The sequence below is a fragment of the Megascapheus bottae genome, chromosome 30 (genome assembly GCF_031878675.1).
Source record: "Megascapheus bottae isolate mThoBot1 chromosome 30, mThoBot2.hap1, whole genome shotgun sequence".
NCBI classification, from domain to species: domain Eukaryota; kingdom Metazoa; phylum Chordata; class Mammalia; order Rodentia; family Geomyidae; genus Megascapheus; species Megascapheus bottae.
Genome location: NC_143538.1, coordinates 11183159 through 11208344, shown reverse-complemented (window position 1 = coordinate 11208344; position 25186 = coordinate 11183159). Strand labels below are relative to the sequence as shown.

General features: G+C 49.1%; 1 protein-coding gene across 1 annotated transcript in view; it reads left to right on the top strand.

Moving 5' to 3' along the window:
* St8sia2 (ST8 alpha-N-acetyl-neuraminide alpha-2,8-sialyltransferase 2) overlaps positions 1 to 23604 on the top strand; it is a 29914-nt gene extending 6310 nt beyond the window's left edge. The window contains exons 2-6 of the mRNA XM_090321402.1: positions 7289 to 7351; positions 9941 to 10072; positions 12206 to 12463; positions 13744 to 14037; positions 21820 to 23604. Of these exons, the coding sequence (XP_090177528.1) occupies positions 7289 to 7351; positions 9941 to 10072; positions 12206 to 12463; positions 13744 to 14037; positions 21820 to 22105 (1033 nt within the window). The 3' untranslated portion in view covers positions 22106 to 23604. The remainder of the gene's footprint in view (positions 1 to 7288; positions 7352 to 9940; positions 10073 to 12205; positions 12464 to 13743; positions 14038 to 21819) is intronic.
* The last annotated feature ends 1582 nt before the right edge of the window (positions 23605 to 25186 follow it).

Here is a 25186-nt window from a genome sequence, read left to right as displayed (position 1 = left end):
TGCATCTCTGATCTTTACGTCATCTTTACACCACAAAGCCACACCCACAGTCTATATCTGATTCACTCAGAACCTGCACACAAAGATCCTTTCCACACAGGTAAGGTACACAAGGACACTATGGTAGAGCTCTGTATTATTGTTCAGGTGGATTTTGTCTAGGGTAGAGAGTCCAGAGTCCTAGGCTTTGGTTATGGACCTGCCATTGCTTTTACCTCTCAAGACCTCAGTTTCCCCATGCAAAAAAACAAGGGTTAGAGGAGCCTACTGGATGTCTCCAGCTCTGATCCTAAGACCACGTAACCGTGTGTGTTTCTCTGTGTGTTTCACTGCACCGCAGAAGGGCTCGCCTGGGAATTTTAGAGCAGGGAAATAAGACGGCGCCGATCTCTTTCCACTGACCTCCTCTTCTCCATGAAAGAAAGAAAGCAGGGATGGGGGAAGTTTTTACCTCTGAGTGAAACTTTCTCCATTCCTGGGGCTTGAACTCAGGGCCTGGGCGCTGTCCCTGAGCCTCTTTGTGCTTAAGGCTAGCACCCTACCACCTGAGTCACACCACCACTTCCAGTTTTTCTGAGTGGCATATTGGAGGTAAGAGTCTCGTGGATGTCTCTGCCCAGATTGGCTTCAAACCATGATCCTCAGATCTCAGCCTTCTGAGGAGCTAGGATAACAGGCGTGAGCCACTAGCCCCCGACTCAGTGAACCACTGGGATGGTCATGCACTGTTAGGTGACCCCAGGACCACCGAAGACCCATGACATTCCAGCGGGGCTGGCCTGCTAGACAAATGATGCTCGTTAACGCCGTGTCTCGGAAAAGCACGTGCCTGTGTAAGTAGATACAGAAACGGCTGTAATCAAGCAGTTCCGTTTGGTGGTTTGAGAAGCCTTCTTTCCTTCGACCGTCAGAAAAGCTCATCATAACAAGCACTTTGTGCATGGGATGTCATCCTAGGAACTACCTTCTCATCCCAGACCTTGCCACAAGGCCTATCTTGTCATCAAAACAAAAATGACAGCTTTGTGGGCATGACTCATACTACAGGGGCTGCAAAGTCCGCAGGAGATAAAGCACCATGGGAAATAGTTGTATAAAAGGCGAGTTCTGGCTGGGACTTGAAGGGTATACAGAGACTAAGTTGAAAAGGGGGAAAAAATGAAATGAATGATCTAGATAGGAAAAAAAAGTGACCTGAGCTTGTGAGCTGTTCTTGTGCTTTAGGCTTCACTTGAACCAGAGATACAGAAGGTTTCTGAAGCTGAAGGTGGACAGAAGGTTCAAAGCCAGGATTTTCAAGGAGTCAGGAACCCAGGCTTGGTTCTTCAGTGAGGAGGTGGGGATCTGTGGTTTAATTTTGTGTCCAAGAGTTTGCAATGGGTCTTAAAGATTCCCCTTAAGATTTATTTTTCTGGGCTGGGTGTGAGTGGCTCACAACTGTCATCTTAGCTACTCAGCAGGCTGAGATCTGAGGATTGTGGGTCAGAGCCAACCTAGGCAGGAAAAGTCCTACCTAGACTCTTATCTCCAAATGAACCACTCAAAAATCAGGGGTAGAGCTATGGCTCGAAGTGGGAGACTACACGTTAGTACAGAAGCTGAAAGGGACCAGGAGATTGCACGTAGAATTGCATGGAGCGTGGAGTGAGTGGGCCCTGCCCACTTCCCTTTTATTAGAGCTTCCCAGACCCCTAAGATGAAAATGCTCTGCTCATGGTGGCCCTGATGGTGAGCAACAAAGGATTGGCAGCAGAAGAATCAGTAGCAGAGTGCTGAGGGCTGGAGCTAGAGAGCAGAACTCCAGTCGGGGGAGATGTAGCGGATAGTCTGGCAAAGCTAAGACTCTAGGACTGGACCCTGGCTTTTCTTCCTTACTCAGACTTGGCGCAGAGACCAGGGTAACAAAAGGCCGTAGAGATAGATAGTCAAAAGTGAAAAAAGAAAAGCAAGAGCCCAAGGCAGAGAACAAGACAGGCCAGTGCTCTGGGCAGGAGAGGCCTTCAGGTTAAGTATGTCCAAGGACCCTAAGGCCTGGTCACCAGCTGGATCCTAGAGACAAATGAAGGCTTCTCTCTTTAGAATGGCGCAGTGGATGGAGTAGGAAGAACAGGCTTTCCAGAGACAGGGGGACACAAAAAATTCCACTGAACTTCTAGAAATGAAGAAATCATGAGGAGAAGGAAGGAAAGGGGCGAGGCTGTAAGACAAAGCCACAACTTCAAAGTGGAATTGGACCCAGCGACAGGAGTAGGGAAGGCGCACGGAGAAAGGGGTGAAGAGGTTCCCAGGAGGCCTGTGGAGCGAAAAGGAGGAAAGACTGGGGCCTGCAAACCCATCCGGCTTAGCCTCACCTCCTGGGTCCTGGCTGGAAGCCCTCCGCCTGTGGCCCTTCCCATTATGCTTTGGGACTAATGTCTTCTCCTAAAACGGCCCTACCCTGTCTACCTCTGAGCACACCCCCCATCCAGGGCTCACCGCAGCTCAGGACCCCAGCCCCAGCGCCTGTCACAGAGCACATACTCAATGAGCACACGCTGAGAACAGAAACCACGAGGCAACAGGACCCAGCTCTGGCTTCCTTGCTTCTCTGCAGAGTTTTCATCAGAACAATACTAAAAAAACTCAGCTGAAACAAGAGGAGCATCTGCCAGGCCATGCAGCCACGCTCATTATCCCTCCTGCGCTTCACAGTTGACTCATTTTGCGGAGTGAGGAGAGCCAGCTTTGCAAACTCCGCTCGTTAAGGTAGTACTTGGGGATCACACCAGAGCTCTTATGCATACCTCTCTCCCTTTTCTCCCTCTCCCCTCACCCCGCCTTTCTCTCCCCTCTCTCCGATTTTGTTTGGTTTTGTTTTTTACAATACTGTATCGAAGAAGCATTTCTGTCAAGGAAACAGAGAGCCTAGGTCTTGTGACTCCTATTCCCCCCAGAGGTGGTGAGATGGCTTCTGTTCAGGCGCACACACACACACACACACACTCACACCCCAGCCCATGGTTCCTGAGTCTTCCCTCTCTCCGACATCCAGGCCTCCTGAATGGTGACAGTCAGTTGTCACTGGAGCAGAGGGTGTGCAGATACGGCCTCAAATACCCAGAAGCAAAACAACTTCAAAGTGTTCCATCCGGGGACTTTTCTCCTGCAAGGTGTTAATAAGGGAGAGTATATGTGTGAACGCAACCCATCACAAAAGGAGCAGAAGGGAGTGAAGAGGAGAAGACTGAATGCAGAAAGAAGAGCCTTTCAAGTGCAGGTTCAAGAGGAAAGCCTGGCCTGTCAGACGGGTGGCGCTCCGGCTCTCTTTAAAGAGCCTGGATTATCTGTGCCTTGCAACATGAATGAAATGAGACACCTCTAAGGCTAGCAAGCTTTCCTGGTCTCCTCGGCAAACAAAAGGCAGCAGAGATGAATACTGTTCAGGCCTGTGAAGCCTGACGACCATTCGGGATCCATAATGGACAACTGAATTGTCACATGTCAAACTGTTCCTAAGGCACCATTTTGCTTTCTGTCTCTGTGGAATTGAAACTTGAACTCTGGACCTTGTGCTTGCTGTCAGGTTCTCTACTGCTGAGCCACACTTCCTGCTCTGTTTCTTGCTGGTTCTCCTATTCGACCAGTTCCCAGGGTAGCTGGGAGGGCAGGCTTATGTCACCACACCCACATTCTCCCATCGGAAGGGAGCCTCACAGACTTGTCTGCCAGGGTTATCCTGGGACCGTGATCCTTTCCACCTTAGCCTGCCCCATATATGCCACTGTGCCCAGCTATAGATTGAGAAGGGGGGGGGTGGGTCTCATAAACTTTTCCTCCAGGACTAGACTTGTACCTTGTTTCTCACCCTCATGATAGGATTGCAGGCTGCAGCCATCTGTACTTAGCTCCTAGTCATAGCTTCTAATGTCTGGGTTGCATCTTGTCCTTTGAGGCCGGGAGGGGATAGAGTAGAGTCTCTGGCAGTTCCCCAGGTATGGCAGGTGACATGCAGGTACAAGATGTATCCATGTCCTTCTGCAGATACATGAGGTTGGCTTACAATAATGTGGCCACAAGCTGTATCTCTCTGGAAAAGTCCTAAAATCTTTTCTTTTTGAACCTTGGGTGTCCTATCTTTAAAACAGATTAAGAGATTTTAAAAGGCAAATATACCAAGGCCCTAGTATATTTGCTGGCCAAGTGGTAGGCTCAAACAAAGGAAATATTTGATGTAGTGACTAGTCTCTTAGAATCTACCTTTCCTATTTGGGCAACTCCTTATCCACCTGGTTATCTGGGGAGAGAAATTGTAGCTGGTGGGACCGAGACAAGAGATCTTGGCTTGCGTGTAGACCAGAGGGCTGCGGAATGAAAGCAAAGGGGATGCAGAAAGGTTTGATAGTCAAGAAATCCTCAGAGGAGTCTTCGGAGCTAGACACACACCTCTGCTCCAGGACAACCACTAACATAAGTTTGTATCACCTTTTGAGTTCTAAGAGTTTGGTTCCTGGGTTATTGGAGGGTAGGGATTTTAGATGCAGTGTTATCTTAGACATTTATCTATAGAAAGTCTGTCTCCTTCATACAATGGGTATGGATGGGAGACAATATCCCATGCAAACTGAGAGCCCTACTTTATATCTCTTCTTTGAAGCATGCCGCCAGTCTCCCTGATTTAGATGATAAATTATACTGTCTCCCCCTGGTTATGGGGATGTGCTGTGTCACAGGGAGGGAAAGGAAGGATCCAGGGGTAAGTGTGGTAAGAAATGTGTGGCGTCTAAGGGACTTGTTTACTTGCATTTTGATGTGTACATGCCTAGGAGTCCTTTTCTAGAAAGCCTGGGGAAAATTGGCTGGAACATGATCAAAGCCTTTAGGTTTTCCAAGATGTTTTCTGAACTTGAGCAAAAAGGAGGGCCGGGAATGAAGCTGATACCTTCTTGTACACCAATGAAAACTGATGAACAAGCAAAAATTTGTTGAAATCAAAGCAAACGGATAAATCGAATGATACTCATATTTAAAGTGAGAGAAGTAGGGAGCCTGGGGCCTGCTGGGTTGACTTCCTCCTTTGGTCTCTGTGACATTCCTGGAAGCCCAGTGGTCAGAGATCTCACCTGTGGAGGTGTCACAGGCATCAAAGCCCTCCAGTACTTCTGTGCCTCTGTATCTACATGACTCAAGAGCTTTGCACAAGTATAAGGTTTACTATTAAGAAAAGTTTGTCCCCAGACAAGTGGTAGACCTGAACTTCTGAGCGAGCACTGGAACTAAAGGAGAGCAACTACTAGTTGACCTAGGTGACTTTGACAATAAATCTGGATTTGATGCTAACCATATTAGAAATGCAACTCGTTGCCAGACACTGGTAGCTCCCAGCCTGCTTTCCTAGCTACTCAGGAGGCTGAGATCCAAGCACCACAGTTTGAACCCATCCCAGGCAGAAAAGTCCATGAGAATCTTATCTCTAATAATCTACTCTGAAAACAAAACAGAAGTGGCACTGTGGCTCTAGCCTTGAGCAAAAGAAGCTTGGGGACCACACCCAGGCTGTGTTTAAACTGCAGGACTGGCAAAAAGGAAGGAAAGAGGGAGGAAGGAAGGAGTCACTTGTTACTTGTAAAACTAAAACTGGGGGCCAAAGAGATCTGCTGTCACTCTGGGTCCCCATTGGCAATCTAGAAGGAACTGGCCAGTTCCAGCTTTCAGGCTGACCCCTGATTTTCCTCACCCTGGCAACAGATTGACCATGTGGGAGTTCGTGGTTCTCTGTCATGGTTCAACGAAGTCCTGCATTGTGGCAACTCGAGGAGGAATGTAGCAGTGATGTGTGCTATGAGGAAGACCAGGGTCCTCTCGCTCCTTGCAGCTCTAAAACAGGGATCCACATTGTGCTGTTGCTCACGGATCAAATCCAGCCTGATTTCTGTTACCACATGGGCCTGTACCCACGGGACAACAAATAGCATCCAGGTGGAATAAACAGCAAAACAGTGGTCTACCCTGTTCTAAATCTTTACACTTATTAGGTCATGCAATCTCTCCAGCAGCCAGTGTGAAACCAATATTATTACTTCTTCTACAGAGGGGGAAACAAATGGAAACTTGTGGATAGGTTAAGTAATCACTTAAGATCAACAGCTAGTGATTCATTCAGCTCCAATTCAATCACAGGAATTCTTACCAAGGAGCATGAGCTCTAATCTGCGTCCCCACAGAAAAAAGTTCCCAGCACTCTATGAGTAAGATTATAAGTTCCAAAAGAACACATTCAGACAACCAAGAAGGGAAGATGACCACGTTTCAGAAAATCAAGGACAGGCAGAGAGGGAGAATGAGATCATCTTTCCATTATGATGACAGGAATACTAACTTTGACCCCCGTTAAACAAAATTGTATTTTCATTGCCCCGTTCCCCCCCCAATAAAAGAATTAAACCCTTCTTATCAACAGACCTAATGGAACCTGAGTACAAAAAAATGTACTTAATTATTATCTTTTTAATGTCATCCATAAAACATTAGTAGAAAACTAATAAAATGTCAACACTTAAACTATTCAATAAGTGATTAATGCAGAGGCTGAGTCTATTCTGGTTTTTAGGTTTCCTAATTGTCTGTCACTGAAACATCCAAAGGTGTGTGGCTTTGTCAGGTTGCTTTATGTGTTGTTTCAGTTTGTTATGCACACCAACCACTATGGAGGGAGATCCTGTTTGTGACAGTAAAGAAACAGACATTCTTAAATGGAGGTTCTGCGTGTGTGTGTGTGTGTGTGTGTGTGTGTGTGTGTATGTGTGCATGTGTGTGTGTGCACGTGTGTGTGTGTGTGTGTGTGCGCGCGTGAGCACATTCTCGCGCCAATCCTGGGGTTTGAGTGAATGGAATAGAAGTATCTACCTTGCGTGAATGAAAGCAAGAGGAAATAGTGAGGAGTCTCCCTGTGTCACTCTAGAGTAGACACTGAGTCAGTCATGCTATCACGTGGCTAACCCCAAGGGAGGTGACTTCTAGACACTCAAATTGATTGCTAACTGAAACTGTTCAAAATAAAGGTGAGCACAGGACTGAGGGGGCCCATTTCCCTATAAAATGCTTGGTCCATGCTGAGCCCTGAATGTTGTCCATCCCAGAGGATGTAGAGTGAGTTCTCACTCTCCATCTGTGAGCTGTGAGCCGGGTGAAGAGGAGAAGGGAGGGGAGGTGGTGAAGAGGAGAGGGGAGGGGAGGTGGTCTCCTGGTGATTGAAGATGGCTTTGAGAAGAAGAGCCGAGTTCATAAATAATGCATTTCCTTTGTCTTGCAGGAATTCTGGAGGCAGAGGTACAATCAGATCAGCTGTGAACAGCTTACATAGCAAATCTAATAGGTTTGTAAATTAGATTTTGTGTTCATTTGTTTTTGCTGTAAGGCAGCTATTAATCTGCTTCTCCTCTTTGCTGGATGGTGCCCTCCTTACTTAGCAAATAGATCTGTTCCATTTCACTTTGGTTTTGCATTTCCCTAATCGCTTTTGGGAAGAGCTGTCGATGACGGAAGGATCACATGAAACTGTCCAAGGTCTAGAAGCTTCCGAGATAGAAAAATGCAGATGGCTAAGAGTTACTTTCTGGAAAGAGCCCGCCCCGCTGTGTAGCACTTACTTGTCACTTCCATTTTTGCTGAGCAGTGGAGAGCCTGAAGGATTCCAGGGCTTTTGAGACAATGTGGTTGTGGTTGATGGCTCATCCAGTAAGTGAAGATGGAAATGAAGCATTCAAGAACTTTGCTGAGACCTCTTAAACCATGCAAGAAGTCAACTCAGTAATGTTAACCCTGATCGTCCAATGGGAGTTCTGAACCTGCGTGACTGCCTCTTGTGACTAGAAGCCATTGGTACAGCCCCAGGGGCAGACTGAAGAGGGCTTGGCAAATAATAGCCCATCCTCTCAATTGTGCAAAGGCCAGAAACCGGAAATGACTTTCCTAGGCTTCCAACGAGATAGTGACATAACCAGATTGAAGTCTAAGACCCTGGCTGGCCGTTTCAAATCTTATTCAAGTTACTCAGACCTGTAATCCTAGTTATTCAAAAGGCTGAGATCTAAGGATGGAAGTCTGAAGCCAGCCCAGTCCATGAGACTCTTATGTCCAATCAATTACAAGAAGACATTCGTGGGGCTGTGGCTCAAGTGGTAGAACACTAGCATTGAGCACAGAAGCTCAAGGACAGTGTCCAAGCACAGAGTTCAAGCCCTAGGACAGCCAAAAAAAAAATCCCATCCCAGGCTATGGAAGTAGGGTGATAAATACGGTTACCATTATCTATACAGCATCTATCTCCTTCCCTTTCCTGTTTCCACCACCTTGGGCCCAAGAAAATGCTAGAAACCTCTTCTCTGAAGGTTACCAAGCAGGTCTTCCACAGTCGCATAGGTCTACAAGCCCTTATTTCTGAGAGCCAAGATATTCCAATCTCCATAGAGCCAGGCGTTGTCACGAAACACGTATGACGGCATCAGCTAGGAAGTGACCCCTCCCACATGACAGCATTTCTATCCCGTGCTGTGAGAACTGCAGTGAGATTCAGTCAGGGTCAGCTAACCTCCTGCTAGGGAAGCATTCTACCACTAAGGTGCATTCCCAGCCAGTTCCTTCTCAGCGCACTCTTGAGCATGTGGACTAAGATGCCCATCCGTCTTGCTCTAAACCCTTCTGTGTCTGTCCACTGCAAACCTACACTGACTTGAGTCCACAGCAAGTTTGATCAGCCAGAGGGATGAGATGAGTTCAAGAACAAAGGCCTGTGCATTCCCATTTTAAAATCAAAAAAAAAAAAAAAAAGCAAACTGGAGCACTGGACTCAGAGCTGGCTAGCTAGCAGGATTTCCTCTATTTTGAGCTTCACTATCGGAAGATAAATGCACAGGACAGCGACATTTGGTTTGAACTCTCGAAAGCTCCAGAATCTGGCAGCACAATTCCACTTTATCATTCTAATGGGGAGAAGCTGCTGTCATGGCAGAAGTTTTTAAAAAGGAACCTCCGAGGTGACCCACATACACCTGCGAAGGCAGCCTGTGAAAGCATCCGCGCTAGTTTCTTAGAAACCTACTAGCCCAGGTTCCAAGCCTCTGTATTCGAGCAAGTCTTCTAATGACTAGTGTTGGATGGCAAGATGGTTTATGTCAAGGACTGTGATCTGCCACAGGCACACACAGCCAGCCAGCTCCTTCGTCTACAACAGGCCCCTCCAGGATCAAGAGCAAAGTCAACTTCCACACACACTTATTTATTGAGCATCTGCTACGTTAGACCATTCTGGAATACAGAATCAACTGGAGATCCTTTATTTATCATCTAGGAGAAGAGAGAGAAAAGGGAGGGAGGGAGAGAAAAAAGAGGAGGGGAGGGAAGACTAGAGACAGACAGACCGATAGAGGAAGGAAGAATAACTCTGAAAAAAAAAAGTAGATGTTTCTATATCAACAAGAGAAATGGAAATGCAAAGAGAAAGAGACACAAGAGAAAGACGACACAGGCTCCAAAGTCACCATCCTGCTTTTGAGTTTTTGCTTTGTCTTTATTAAGTTTGCCAGCCTGCCTAGCACATTGGACTGCTAAGGAAACCACTCCTTGTAGCTTCTTATCCCCAACTTAGAAAGGAAATATGACTTGCTCTTCAGGCTACTCCATAGCCGCTTTCCCTGGGAGCTAACAGTGAGGATGGAGGAGGAAAAAAAGACCTTCCTCACCCCACTGCCCGTTTCCAAGAATACCTATGGCTGTGGTACCTCAGGGAGAGTTTGTGTGTTCTAGAAGATAAATAGACTCCCTCCTTCTCAGGTAGTGACTGCAATTTCACTCCGCTGACATTTACATTCAAACCCGAGCAAAAACAGAACTATTAGGCTTGTCATTGGTATGCTAACAGAACATATCTAACCTGGTCTTGTTTGGTTTTTTACCTCCCACCCAGAGCTGAAGTTGTAATAAATGGCTCCTTGCCACCCGCTGTTGTTGACAGAAGTAATGAAAGCATGAAGAAGCACAGCATCCAGCCAGCCCCATCCAGGTGGAGACACAACCAGACCCTGTCTCTGAGGATCAGGTACTGGCCATGAGCTAGAGGTCTAGGCAGACCTGATAGCTATTTAGCACTCGTTGGCAAATGGCCACCAGCCATCATCTTCAAGAAGTTAGGAGAGAAATAAAATATTTAACTCCTGCGGAGGCAGGCCGCATCTATGAAACGATCACTAAGACATGAAAACCTAAGGCTCACACCTGTCGTCCTAGCTACTCAGGAGGCTGAGATCTGAGGATTTGGGTTCAAAGCCAGCCCAGGCAGGAAAATCTGTGAGACTCTTATCTCCAAGTAACCATCAAAGAAAGCCAGGAAGTGGAGGGGTCATCTGATGTGATCTGACGCCCGTCCTTGAAGAGACAGGTCCGTGTAACCAAGGGAGCTCCTTCCCAGTCTTCTCAAGAGGCCATAGTCATCCTGTTGCCTCTTCCAGTTTTGGCCGCCCAAGCACCAGCTGTAGTTGTGGCACTGGGTTCTCTCTCCTCTGGGTCTGTGGAGTCTCCTCTTCTGTCTCTGGCAGGACAATTGGTTGGGATTTAGCGCTCTCTGGGGAAGTTAGGATGATCTCATGGAAAGATTCTCAATTACATCTGGAGTGATGCTGTTTCCGAATGAGGTCATAGTCTCAGATTCCAGGGGCTGAGAAGTGCACATAAATTTTGGGGGGGTCACCACTAATACCCTACTCTTCTACCCATGGTGAAATCTTCTCTCCTGCAGTTCCTTCTTGTTCTTGCCTTTGTCATTAGGTAGATAAATACACACACACATACACACACACACACACCTGCCCCTTACTACTGCAGAAGACTTGATTGTGACCTCCATAGAGACCCTCTCTGATACCCCTGCCTCTGCCCCTGACCGTAACACACCCTCACGCAGAGCAGAAAACCAATGTCTCTCCACCTCAGCAACTTCACCACCAAAATGATTCGTGAGAAAAAGATTCTGCAAGTGATTGAGAACGAGACTCAATAATTGATAGTAATTTCTCATAATTAGTTAGAAAATTAATTCCCTCACACAGTTATTTATGTATGAGCTTCTGGGGTCTCACTTTGCTTTTAAATACTTTAGCATAAGTAATTGTAAGGGGAAGGGTAGCAATTTGCAGTGAATGTAAGTAGTGTAGATAAAACAATGCCCTTGTTTTCCATAACAAAGTATGAAAGAGGATCACAGATCAAAATAAAATAATTTTGAGATGCCCCCCCTCCCTGTCAATAGATAAAAGCTGGGAGTGGGAGATGTAAATAGGAGTATCACAGTCCAAGCAAGCCGAAGCAAAAAAGCAAGATGCTGTCTCAAAAATAGCCGTAGCATGAAAGGCTAGAGGCGTGCCTCGATGGTAGAACACAATCTTAATAAGCACAAAGTCCCAAGTTAAAACCCTGCTACTACCTACCTACCTACCTACCAACCAACCAACCAACCAACCAACGCACAGTTCTTTAAGAGGTATGAGACACTTCCCGTGGAAGACAATTGGTCAGTTAGGAATAAGCACATGTGTCATGCCAGGTTATTTACTGGTTCTGGTGCTGGAGACGCCTTTGTCCTGTGGTATGGCCCTGAGTCCCCTAAAAAAAGGAGGTGAGAAGCAGGGAGACAAGATGTCTATATTTTCCCAAGACTGAGGCAAGAAACCAGATATCTGGGTTCATCCCTATGATAAGGGACAAGGGATTTCACCCCTTACAGGAGTGAGGCGTCCTCTATGAAGCCTAGACCTCGGCGTGGTCTACCTATCGCGGCCTTACGCAGTCCTACACTGTGATGCGAAGCAAGCAAATCTGAGTGTGCCCAGCTACTCAGGAGGTAGAAACTGGTAGGATCAAGTTTGGGGAGGCCAGTTGGACCCAAAAGTTAGCAAAATTGTCTCCCAACCAAAACTTTTGATGTAGTCATCTACCTCTGGGATCAGAGCAAGGGGAGAATTGGAGATAAGAGGATCATGGTACAAGATCAGATACCTATCTGAAAAACAACTAAAGCAAAAAAAAAGGGGGGGGGAGCAGGACCCCTGCCTACCAAGCTCAAGTCCCTGAGTTCAAACTCCAAAAAAAAAATCAGAAAGAAAACAAAACAAGGTTGGGTGGGCATAGAATAGCTGGCAGCATAAAACTGTCCCGGCGTGCCTCTGGTTTACCCTAGGAAGCAAATCTTAAAGTTCTTGGATGCCGAAAAGGATATTTCAGTCCTCAAGGGAACTCTGAAGCCGGGAGATATCATCCATTACATCTTTGACCGTGACAGCACCATGAACGTGTCTCAGAACCTCTACGAACTCCTCCCTCGAACGTCTCCCCTAAAGAACAAGCACTTCCGGACCTGCGCCATCGTGGGCAACTCAGGGGTCTTGCTGAACAGCGGCTGTGGCCAGGAGATCGACACGCACAGCTTTGTCATAAGGTAACCCCGGGCAAGAGCCTGACATCATATCGAAATTTAGCTTTGATCCACCTGTCCTGGATTCCAACATTCCCTGCACATCAGGACTGTGTAAGAGGCTGGCGCTCGCGCTCTCTCTCTCCCTCTCTCTCTCTCTCTCAGACTGTGCCTTTAACCAGTTAGATCAATCCACTGTCTGGTGGTAGGGAAGAGGATAACAACTCAGAAGCTCTGGCACGTACCCCAGATTGACACTTACTGTTCCAAACCAGAGGCGAGCAGAGGACAGCCCTCAGGGCTGTTCTTTTATAAAGTTTTATTGAAACACAGCCACTCTGGCTCATTTTCACATGGTACAATGTCCACTTGCTCATGACAGTGCAGAACTGAGTGGGTAGGGAGAGTTGAGGCAGAGTTGCTAAAGTAACATGGAGAGAATACAGCCTGCACAGCTGAAAGATGAGCAGGCTCTTTGCAGATAAAAGTTAACCGACTCTCAAGGCTAAAAGTTAACAAGAATATCTCCTGGCTTGGACTTGCAAATCTCTTTCCAGTGTCCAGGCAGATAGCAGTCTACTACTACCTGCATTCTTTTGCTATTTGTATGAAACTGAAACAACAAAACCTGGATCTTGTATTTGACCCTCATTTTCTCTAAAATATCAGCTCTCTCTCTTTTTTTAGCCACTAAGATATTTAGACAATTACTCATGGCCCTGACACCTGGCCCCTCACCCATACAATCCGGGCAGTAAGACTTGTCTGTCTTCTGGTCAAAAGTAGGCCACACACAGCTTCAAGTTTCATTCTACATAGCTGTCAGGCCCGGTGCCAAGTAGAGACCTTGTCTCCTGTTTCCTCTGGGCCTTATCCCAGGCTTGGGAAGAGCGCAACTGTCCAACTCCCAGAACCCAAGCATGTGGGAAGAAATGGGTGTGACTCTTCTTGCATCCCCTGGGGTTCAAAGACAACCATAGTCTGGGAACCAGAGCTGCCTTAGCCTCTGCCAGGCCTTTGTGCCTGGCAGCACCGTGGTTCCATCCCCATCCCCTCCAGTCTACCGGCTGACTAAAGGAGGGGTGGGGAGGAAAAGAAGGAACTGTGGGGGGCCTGTCTGCTTAGTGGAAGGAATGAGGAATGGGGTTGTGGAAGGAAAAAAAAGAGAGAAAGGAAACCTTTTCATCTCGGATCTTTGGAGATGAGCGGAAAGCAAGGAGAGGGGCCGGATGAGAGGAAGTCCAATAGGAGAGAGCTGCTCTCCCCCCCTCCCCAAAGGCCCCCATTGCCGTTCTCCCTGGCAGGTGCAACCTGGCTCCCGTGCAGGAATACGCCCAGGACGTGGGGCTCAAGACAGACCTGGTGACCATGAACCCCTCGGTGATCCAGCGCGCCTTCGAGGACCTGGTCAACGCCACGTGGAGGGAGAAGCTCCTGCAGCGGCTCCGGGGCCTCAACGGGAGCATTCTGTGGATCCCAGCCTTCATGGCCCGCGGAGGGAAGGAGCGAGTGGAGTGGGTGAATGCCCTCATCCTGAAGCACCACGTCAACGTGCGCACTGCCTACCCATCCCTGCGCCTGCTGCACGCCGTGCGAGGGTGAGCGTCCCCCGGGGAGGGGGGCCCCATGACCTGAATCACCTCCCCGGGCCACCTGGCATGTCTGGAGCCTCCTCAGAACAGGGGGGCGGGGGGCGGCCTGGTGCACAGGATTCACTTGGCTTTAACCCACCAGCAAGGCCTGCCTGGCCTCCGTACTGAGAGTCTGTGAAATCAAATGTACGGACACGGGAGGGGAGACGGGGGCTGGCGGGCTGGCGCTTATCTGCCCTACCTGGTAGGTGGCTTCTTTGGCCAGAATGGCCCTGGGATCGGTGACAGGGGGCTGTGGCCAACAACCCAGACAGAAGGAGGGTGGAGCTGGTGCTGTGGGGCGGTCTGATAACAGTTGGGTCAGCGTTGCCCTATAATGTGGGGTACAAGCAGCAGGGTTTGCTGAGGGTTTGTCTAGGGCTCGCCATGGGCGAGAGAAAGAGGAAAACCCAGAGTAACTGTCGGGATTAGAGTGGCGTGGGGACTGGTGATGCGCTCTCTCACGAGACGAGGCCTGCAAAAAGCCTGCGGGTGTTTGGGACCACTGAAGAAGAGGAGAGTTTGTTCCTCAGTTTTAAGTTTGAGGTACCTCTTACAAATATATAATATATCCCCATCTGTTATATGTTACATAAATATATACCACATGCATCATATGATAAATATGATTTGTGGAATCTATGTTTATACTCACACATCTAATGTACGTTATATATTCTATAGGATAAATACTATATGTGGTGTCTATGTTATATGATTATATTTTATCTATGTATATGTTATATACATATAACATATACATGGATTATACATATATATATATATATACACATATATGCTCTGATTCTCTGAGTCTACATCCAATTCCACCCAACCACATGGCAGATAGCAGCTCTGCCCTAGGGATATGGGACGTTCAGGGCATAGTCTCTCACCAACCAGGGGATATTGGAAGGCCCTCCGGTGTAGCCCCTAGAAGCCCTCTGGAGCCCCTTGAACTGAGGTACCCAAGCCTGTGACCAATGCTGGACTCTTTGGTAGGAATTATCACCATTCTGAGAAAGACCTAAAGAGAACCTGAAAGGAGAGGCAAGCTCATGCCTGTAATCCTAGCTACTCAGGAAGCTGAGATGTGAGGATCGAGATTCAAAGCCAGCCCAGGAAGAAGTCAGTGAGACACTATCACCAATGAACTACCCCCAGCCCCCAAAAAAGAAGAAGAAAGCCTGAAGTGACACCATGGCTCAAGTGGTAGAGCGCTAGCCTTGAGCACAAAAACTTAGGGCTCTGAGTTCAAGCCCCAGGACTGGAACAGAAAGCAGGGAGGAGGATATAGCCACCGACATTCACAGCTGAGTGGTTTCTGTTCAGATTTGAGCCTCACCAGTCTGCAGCCCTTATCTTTCCAGCTCTATACAGCATCTTGTCACTTTACCCCGTCACTGACCAGGCCTGCCACAGCTTTAAATACCATTTCTCCTTGGAAGAGGGGCCTTATAGGATGGTTCAAGAGTTCAAAGGGATAAGAGAAGAATCAGAGCTGCCCCTTCATAATGAGAGAAAAAAGCTGATGGATGGGGATTCGGTAACCAGCCACCTGGAAGGAATCTCTGTAAGCCAGAGCTATTTCCAGCTATAATCGACTCACTTTCATGTGTCAAAATAGCATTAAGCACCAGTAATGAGCCCTTTAAACAAACAGACTGTTAATCCGGAGAATGTAGCATCTCCCTTTGCGGGAGCTCTGGCAAGGAGGCACAGAATCAACAGGTGGGCTGGTCCCTGCTTTCTGTGGGGGAGGACGAGGGTCAGGGCCTTCAAATGCGTGTGCACCTGTGTCCCTGTCCCTCTACCTGCATGAATCGCTAAGTGCGGCAGAACTTCGTGGAAAGGGTGGACATTGTGTGTCCAAAAGGGCAGGGCTCGCCCCTGTCTGCGTAAATGAAGGATGTAGGACGGGGCCATGTGAAGAAAAGACTAAGGGACTGGTAGGACGCCGGTGAATGGTGTCTGCAATCCTGCCTACCCAAGAGGAGGAACGCAGGGGCAAAGGAAAGCTCTCAAGACCCAGCACCGTGGTACACACCTATCATCCCAGATGCGTGGGGAACGGAAGAGGGGGATTGAAGTCCAGGCCAGCTGAGGGGGAGGAGGAGAAAAACTAGGTTGGGGGAGGATGTGTGAAATGTCCGACCGTGGTGACAGCCAGCGTTCCCACATGGAATCCTCTGGAACTAGGGCAGGTCCTGGGATGCCCTGCTGGCTCACGACATCCTCAATTGTTAGGACATTCGTCATGGTGGATTGGAGCCTGTCCTTATCATCTAACTTTCCCCTGATCACCCTTCGGAAGATCCTGACGCCCCATAAAGTCCGCTGTCAAGATACTAGGAGGTAAGATTTGAACTAGTAAATCTGGGAAGGACATCTCTTCAACCTGTCACCGTTGACGTGGACGCCCTCCCTCCTTTTGTACTCCAGCAGTCTTTTATGCCAGTCCATTCGATGATCTGTGGTGCCACCACCAGATTCAAACTCCTCTGAATCATCGCAAAGAGCAAGAGACACAAGGCAGAAGCCCTCGGCTGCCAGCACACCCTGGCCTCAGCAGCTCTCCTAGGGGAAGCTGGCTTTACCATCCTGCATAGCAGCCAGGAGCCCTAGCTGGCTGTGGGCCAGAGCGGAGAGAAACCAAGAGGAAGGAGAACTCGGCAGTTAAGGACGGCGCAGGAAATAGGAAATGGTCAGCAGCTGGTCATGAATGGCGCTAATTCAATTATAACAACTGGAGAGGTTGCACCCCACACAGAGAGCAGGCCACCCCGTTGGCAGGACAGCTGCCTGCTGGCCTGGCAAGCGAGGCCCGTGGACTGGTGACTAATTAGGCACGAGGAAAGCTGTGTGTTGGCCTGATGATGGGACTGATTCAGCTTGCCTCCTGCCAGGGCCAGGGAGAGGGCCGGTCAGCAGAGCTGACCATCAGTGAGGACAGAAGCTAAGGGCCAGAGAGGCTTCCCACAGGAAGTGACGCTAAAGCTGAGATCACATGCACTGACTCTGGCCAGAGGAACATGGACGAGAAGTGCCATGGCTCACGATGCTGGTGAGAGGGACTTTTAAGCACTTTCCAGTCCAACTGAGCCACTGGATTTTGTCCTGTGGACTCTGGGGTCTCTGGGAAGCTCCGGGAAGCATTGGTGAGGGGCTGGGGGAAGGTAGTCTGGTGTCACTGAGCTCACACACTGGCAGAGTTGATCCTGGAAACCTGAGGGACAGAAATCAGCCTCCAGCCTCCTCATGGCATAATCAGCTCTCCAAGACAGCCCCAGATCCTGAGACTAAAGCCACATCTCTCCAATGCCAAGCTGGGAAGATTCAACCACAGTTACTCCCCAAAGAAGGCCCAGAGATGGGCTGTGGGGGCAGAGCCCCAGGGACCGAAAAGCAGAAGCTGAGCCTTCCATTTCCACCTCTGCTCTTGGTCTTGAGCAAAGCATCATCCGGTCACCCCTGACAACCCATGTGAGCCGTTCCTGCTCTGTCCAACAGTGCTGTTAACGTCCCTGGAGAGAGCCCTCCTCATCTCTTTTCCAGCACCCTCGAATCCGGGGCAGTGCAGAACGTGTTTGAGAATTACTCTGGCCATGGCCCATGGATAGATGACCGCACTGTAAAATACAACGCCCAATCATCACGACCATTGAGGTAGCCAATTTGAGAAGACAATTACTGCCCTCTAATTAAAAATCTCAAGGCTGGTATAAGAGAAGGGCATTGTCAATGGACCCAGCTGACTCCCATGGGGAAGGCAATGTGTTTTAACACCCAGTTGTTATCTTAAGGAGAGAAATAGCCCACAAGTCAGACAGACACACACGGACACACAGTCTGTAAACTGACCGGCGTGACTGAAGAGATAGAAAGGAAATCGAGAGTGATTTGTTCCTACATAACTCAGTTCAGTCCTATTACAAGTTGCTTATTAAATGGCACCCTCGTGGCCCTGTCAGAGCCGAGAGGCCAGACTAGGAGATGACCCTCCATCCATTCGTTCATTATGGAGTCTCACTGGCTGTTAACACCTTCCCCCACTTAGCAATTCTGATTGGCCTGATCTCAGCCACTCCTCCTCCACCTCTTCCCCAGCCACAGAGCCTGTGTGCGGCGCCAGCTTCCCACTTCTCCTTTTCCACAGCCTTCCGTGGTTCATCTCCCGGCGTAACAAGATTCGGGATCATGAACTCAGGAGTAGACTCCTGTTGTGGACCCCCAACCAGGGCTCTAGTCCCTCACTCCTGACCCCAGCTGTGATGTGAGCTGGAGTCGACTCTCTTCCAGCTAGTGTTTTGAGGATTTGGGGGTCCATTTTTTTCTTAATCCAACCCCATCTTAACAGAAGGCCTCGATGTTCTGCAAGATGGCGGAGGTGGGGAAGGGGAGAGTAGAGGCAGGTGGTTCACTCCTGTAATCCTAACTACTCGGGGACTCGGGGGGCTGAGATCTGAGGATCGCATCTCCCAGTCAGCGCAGCCAGCGAAGCCCCCGTGAGACTCTTCTGTCCACCCGGACACTGGAAGTGGCCCCGTGTGGCTCAATGTGCAGGGACAGGGACTAGGCCCTGAGTTCAAGCCTCACAACTAACCAAAACTCAAGCTAAAAAAAAGTCCCCAAGGGGGCCACAATGTGCCACATGACCCCAACTCAATTACAGGTATCATAGGAGATATGAGGGGAGTTGGCAGGGTCAAATGTCAAATGCCTCTACATCCGCCTCAGGCCCGGGGATATCTGTGCACTGTACCAGGAAGTGTGGGCTGTGGCCCCAGGAGAGGATGCCAGTGTGGGGGAGGCCACAGTGCTTTTGACAAATTCCCATCCCCATCCCTGGTGGCTGGTACAGGGAGAGAAGGAAGAATAAAGCTCATGGTAATCAGGCAGGGTGACTGACAGTAGAACAAGGAAGGGGGGGCAGGGGGGTCTGGAACAAAGGGAGTGTTTCCAGGAGGCTGCAAGGCACATGTTAGTTTGGGGGTGGGGAAGATGGGGGAGAGAGGGGGTTCACCAAAGGGACAGGTGTGTGCTTTGCCTCAGCATGGCTCATCCCTGCTGCTTCTCTCCCCGCTTCCAGGCATAGCGTTGGCTAGCCCGAACAGAGATTGGTTTCTGAATGCCGACCCCTGCCAAGGGCTCACTACCAGCCCATAAACAAAGCCTGCTTCCCCGGCGTGGCCATCTGGATGATGTTAGGGCTTGAATCCGCTCAGAGAGCCAGGCCCAGCGAGTCCTCAGGCCGGGACAAGGGCCCGGCGTGGGGTCAGTGCACAGAGTCAGCTACAGCCTCTGCCCTCCCAGAATGCTGTGGGGCGGGACACGCACAGGAGGAGGGGTCAGGGGGCTGGCATGTCATATCCGAGCTCATTCTAACTGGGTGCAGGGCCAGCTTGCTTGTTTTCAGGATGTTCACCGTGGTGCCTGGGAGAGAGGACAGGGATGCTCCAGAGAGAAAGGCCTGGAGGACTCCCTGGAGGAGGGGGGGGGCAGTGGTCCACTAAGTCCATCAAGACTTCTAAAGCATTCAGGACATCAATGGGGAAGGAGGCCTGGCACTGGTAATGACCAGACCTCTTGGCCTGTCCTTTCCTGCTGTCCTTCCAATTCCCTGCTGGAAACCCCAGGCCCTGGGGAAGTCTCTGGATAAACTAGGAGGTGGGGGGGGGGGACGGTGACAGACTTGCATGACAACTGTGGCTGTCTGCAGTACCACCCCCCTGCAGTGGTGAAGAGAGGGGACTTGGGTCACACCAGTAGTTGTTGCTTAGAGTTCAAGCCTCAGGACCCGGCAAAACACAAATAAATAAGTGTCAAATAATAATTGTTTTAAAGAGCCCCGTGAACTTCTCTGCTGGAGCTGGCATCCAGCCACGCTCCTCATCTCAGCCTCCTGAGTAGCCGGGATTGCAGTCACTGCCAGCAGCCATTTAGCTTGTAGCCTTTTCGCTAAAAAGGTGATGAATAGTGCAGAATGGCATGGAACTGTTCGTGCCTGGCAAGCTTTCCCACTTGGCATGGATTTCGTCCATGTGTCTGATAATAGAACGAGGTCCATCCCTGTGGGTGGAGGTCTTCTGGAAGCTAGGGGAGCGGGGTATGTGTTCCACCAAGCAAGCAGAAACCTGTGGGCTGGGGTCCCATGGAGGTTAAGGACATAAAGATGAGAAGGACATGTCGTGTAGAGACACGGTAGTCAGAAATTTGTAGCCGGGAATTACGTCTTTCCGACTGTAACCCCTCTGTACGACTACTTAATAACATAAAGTTAGATCAGAAAGGATTCTACCTCTGTAGATCACCTTTATAATAAGAACCAAGATGCTATCTAGTCATGAAGCACAGATTGAGACTCATTGTTCAAGGGCAGTGGGGCGGGGGAGAATGGGGAGTGAGACCCCATCTTAACTAATAAACTGGGCACAAAGGGCGTAAGGAGGCAGTTTATGATCCAGGCTGAGGGCATGGGTCCCATTTTTAAAATCACCAAAGCAAAATGGGCTAGAAGTGTGACCCAAATGGAAGAGCACCTGCCTAGCAAGCAGAAGGCCCTGAGTTCAAACCCTAGTGAAAAAAAAAAAAAGGGAATTACATCTTTCAAAGGGAGTTAACCCAGGGTAAATGGAAGCTTTTGTTAGAAATAAAGAGGTTAGGCCACAAATTATGGTACGTCTGGATTACCAGGCGGAATGGATCCTGAAACACTAGGCCCTGAGAATTTCTTGGCGGTCCCCCGGGTTGTTTTCCATCGTGTATAAGAGACAGAGCAGCGGTGACCAAACCATCTGTGAAGTCACTCCTTCTCCCAGCAGGTTTCCTGCCTATGGGCACACAAAAGCCCCTGTCTACATCCACACCGCTCAGATCCCCTCTCGGTTTGCACCCTGTTCTCTCACTTCTCTGTATGTGTATGTGCCCGTCCTGGGGCTTGAACTCAGGCCCTGGGTGCTCTCCTTTACCTTTTGAGCTTAACGTTTGCTAACGCTCTACTACTTGAGCCACGGCTTTGCTTCCAGAGTGTTGATGGTTAATTGGAGGTAAGAGCCTCATGGAATTTCCTGCTGGGGCTGGCTTTGAACCATAATCCTCAGATCTCAGCCTCGTGAGTAGCGAGAACAGTGATGCCCAGTGTGGGCAGTTCTTTTGTTTTCCTGTGCCCCCCTCACCCCCTGTGTGCTAAGGACAGGCTTATTTTGAAGTCCCATAGAACCTGCATGAGGAAGCATGCAGCCGAGGTTGGCCCAAGCTGGTCTGCCAGTCCCCCTGGGAAGAGATCCTGGGATCTGTCACTGGGCTGTGCGGGACTGCTGGGAGGGAGCAAGGGAAGATGCTCCGAGCAAAATGGAACTGTGTGACTTGGGGGCATCGATGGAAGGGGAGAACTAGGGTAAAGAAAGGGGTGCAAAGAAGGGGTGACACTATCCCCAGAAGAGGCCTGTTTGAACAACACCAAAACGTCTTCAGGACTCCATTTCCAAAATTTAACCAGCAAAAAGCTGAACTACTGTGATGATTCAAGTGGTAGATGCCCTGCCTAGAAATCTCAAGACTCTTGAGTTCAAATCAAAGAGGGTAACATTGTCCAAAAGCACAAATGTATTTATTACCTGGCATAAAATGATAAGCCCTCTGAACAATACCTTAATAATAACAACAAAATATTTTTTTCCAATCTCCCCCTTCCTGAGAAAAATGATTCATAAGCACATTTCTTTATGGTTTCTTATTTTTTTTCCCCAGATACTGGCTAACTAACAAGGTCCACATCAAAAGACCCACCACCGGGCTGTTAATGTACACGCTGGCTACACGCTTCTGCAATCAAATCTACCTCTACGGCTTCTGGCCTTTCCCACTGGATGAGAACCAGAACCCTGTCAAGTACCACTATTACGACAGCCTCAAGTATGGCTACACCTCACAGGCCAGCCCCCACACCATGCCCTTGGAATTCAAGGCCCTCAAGAACCTGCACGAGCAGGGGGCGTTGAAACTGACCGTGGGCCAGTGTGACGGGGCCACGTAAGTTGGGAGCCACGTGGGACTCGGTGGCTCACGTTACAGGCCAGATGGGAGTCGGGAGCGGCACAAACAAAAAAAATAGCAACAAGCAGGCTAGTGGTTTTCTTTGTTAAAAAAAAAAAGTGTAAAACAGTGACCAGAATACATATATATATCTCGAAACCCGCATATATATATATATATTGACCTGAGTATTTATAATTGTGTGGTGTTCATCTGGCAGGAGGTAGGTAAGCCACAGGAAGAAAGTGTGAAGCACTCACCTGAGCCAGATGGACACTCAATCCAGCTTTGGGAAAAAGGACTTGATTTAAAGAGAAGCAGTCCTAGGACTTGGGGTGACAACCTGATCTCCAGGGTCGGAGGGGACCTTTGAGTTCTTGGGTGAGTGGACAGACGCCTGCTGCGGACTGCCCCAGACCTCTGGGAGGTGTTGGAAAGTTCTGGGCAGTAGACGCCCGAAGAGGACAGCTTGAGCCAGGCGAGAGCGGTGTTGTGCGTAGAGGAGATTGGAGTTCGGTTGGACTCGGAAGCACAAGGAAAAGAGGAGAGCAGAGGGGAGCGAAGGCCTCCTGCTATGAACTTGGAGTTTTGTTGGCCAAGGGACAGGCCGCGGTGACACACACGTCCCAAATAGGCCTCCATCTACAGCAGTGGAGAGGAGATTAGAGGAGACATGGAGATGAACCAGGGATTCCAGATGGAGCAGCAGACGGTCCTCAAGTGCCGTCGGGTCCTCAAGAATGTTTGTGGGAGTTTGAGACCCTCCTCGGAGGGTTCATTCCAGAATGAGGCAGAAGAGCCCTGAACATGCAGCCAGAGAGCGATCCTGGGACTTGGCTGTCTGAGTGGTTCGTCCCCTCACCTGGAGGGGCTCCACCGTCCTCTCTGCCACTAGTAAAACCGAGCAAAAGCTTGGAAGGGTGCTGGCAAGGGAAATGTCACCCTTTTGAAGACACACACTGGTATCTTTCTAGGTGCCTTGCAGATCCCCAGCGAGGGAGCGCTGACAGAGCGGGAAGCATCCGTCTCCACAGCTCTGCAGCTCTCGTCTCCCATCGCCTTCTGCTGTGCCTGTGTCGCTTTCTTAGCACTTTCCCATCCTCACGCTCACACTTGCCCCACCCAGCTTTTCCAAAGCTGGATTTGGGGATGGTTTGGTTTTGCTGGGTCTGTTTTTTTAATCCATTCTTTCAGGAGAGGCTCCAAAGTCGGTCCGACCCCTTCCCACGTCACCTCCAATCTTGGCCAAGATTCATATTTAAGACTTCTTCTACAAACCCAAAGCCGAATTCAGTTTCCAAATGCTATACCCAATCTCCAGGGGAACATCTGGGCTGGAGACTAATAACTTAGGGCTGGGAATCACAGGTCAGACAGAGAAGATGCATTAGCCAGCTTGACTTGGTAGATGGACTCTCACCTCTGATAAGTAATACTGTTTTAAAATGTATTTGAAAGATAAGTTAAAAAAAAAAAAACATTATCTTCAAGGTGAAGAGAGTTAAGATAAGTTATCAAGACCTGCTCCTGAGCAGATGAGGCTAGACACAGTCAATGGCAATTCAGGATGGGACATGCTTGCTTTAAATTAATGGCCGATGGGAAGTGAACAGAGGTAACAGAAATCTACCCAGAATCACACACGTATGCACATACAGGCATGCATACATACACACACCATGCTCCAGCCTCGAACCAGAAAGGCTACAATGCATTGCTGCATTACTTTTAATCCCTTTGTTCTTTCTGTTGCTAGACATCTGAGACTTGGAATTTGCATGGTGAAATGAATATTTTATAAAAAGCAATAGCCTTAATGGCCTCAGAGGGGACTACGTGGTCCCGCCTTCTCGTGAGCTGAGAAAATAATACCCTATTCTATGTATCCCCAGAGCCTTTCATCTTAAGGCTCTCAAAGGCTTCCACAGAAGTTTAATTTCTCCAGCTTGCAGCACCCTGGGAAGAGTAGGCAGATTGATCCACTGGACCTTCAGTGAGTGACCTCAGGATGCTAGATTCCAGAACATTCCATAGTGAGGCCTAGTCAATCCTGAGCTCTGGGCTCACCACCACCAGCAAGGAGTTCAGAAGCCAGAACTCTTTGGAGCAGAAAAAGGCAGGAAGCCGGGGATGGTACCCCTAACACGACTTTTCCTAGCCTGGAGGGTTCTTGGCTGCCACAGCACCTCGGCTTTCCCTGCCTCCTGGTCCCTCTCCATCTGAGCCACATGGTCAGAAGCCAGCTGTCCTTCCCTGCCCATTTCACGTTCACTCACACTGGGCTCCCGCGCTGTCTCAGGCATTTGCTGGCTGACCTTGTTTTCCCCTTCCATCTTTGAGGAAGTGAGAACCCTCCGCTGGCCTGGACTGCATTCTCCCACACATGCACACCCCACACAGCTCTTTGTCTCTTTGATGGCCCCGGACGCCATGTTCTAGTGGTTTCTCCTCTCCTCTCCCAACATCCTCCTGCCATTTATTTATATATTTATTTATGTATTTATCCGTTATTTATTGACCTTTCCTACCTTGATCTTACCGTCTGGGTGGATCTGTCCTCTGTTTTCCTCTCTTCTGAATTCCTCTTCTACTGTGATTTATCTTGCCCCCTGCTCAGTCCTTCTCAAATTTTCCATCAGTAATCCTATGCCTACCCTCAGATCCAGCCACCATCTCCCCCAGGGCACCGTCCATACCACCTCAGCTTTGGGCTCAGATGTATGTGGCACTCTGGGCATACTCTACCTGCTGTGACAGCCACAGCCTGAGCCCCACACATCTGAGGCTGGTGTCTCCCCTGCCCCACAATCTCGAAATCATCTCAACCACTCAACCATATACACAAACACACACACACACACACACGCGTATGTACTATGGTTTGAACTCAGGGCCTGGGCACTGATCCTTAGCTTTTTCACTCAAGGCTGGTTCTCTGCTGCTGAAACCACCTCTTCACTTCTGGCTTTTTAGTGATTAATTGGAGAGAAGCATGTCATGGACTTTCCTGCCTGCACTGGCTTCAAGCTACGATTCTTAGATCGCAGCTCCTGCGTAGCTGGGATTACAGGGGTAAGCCATG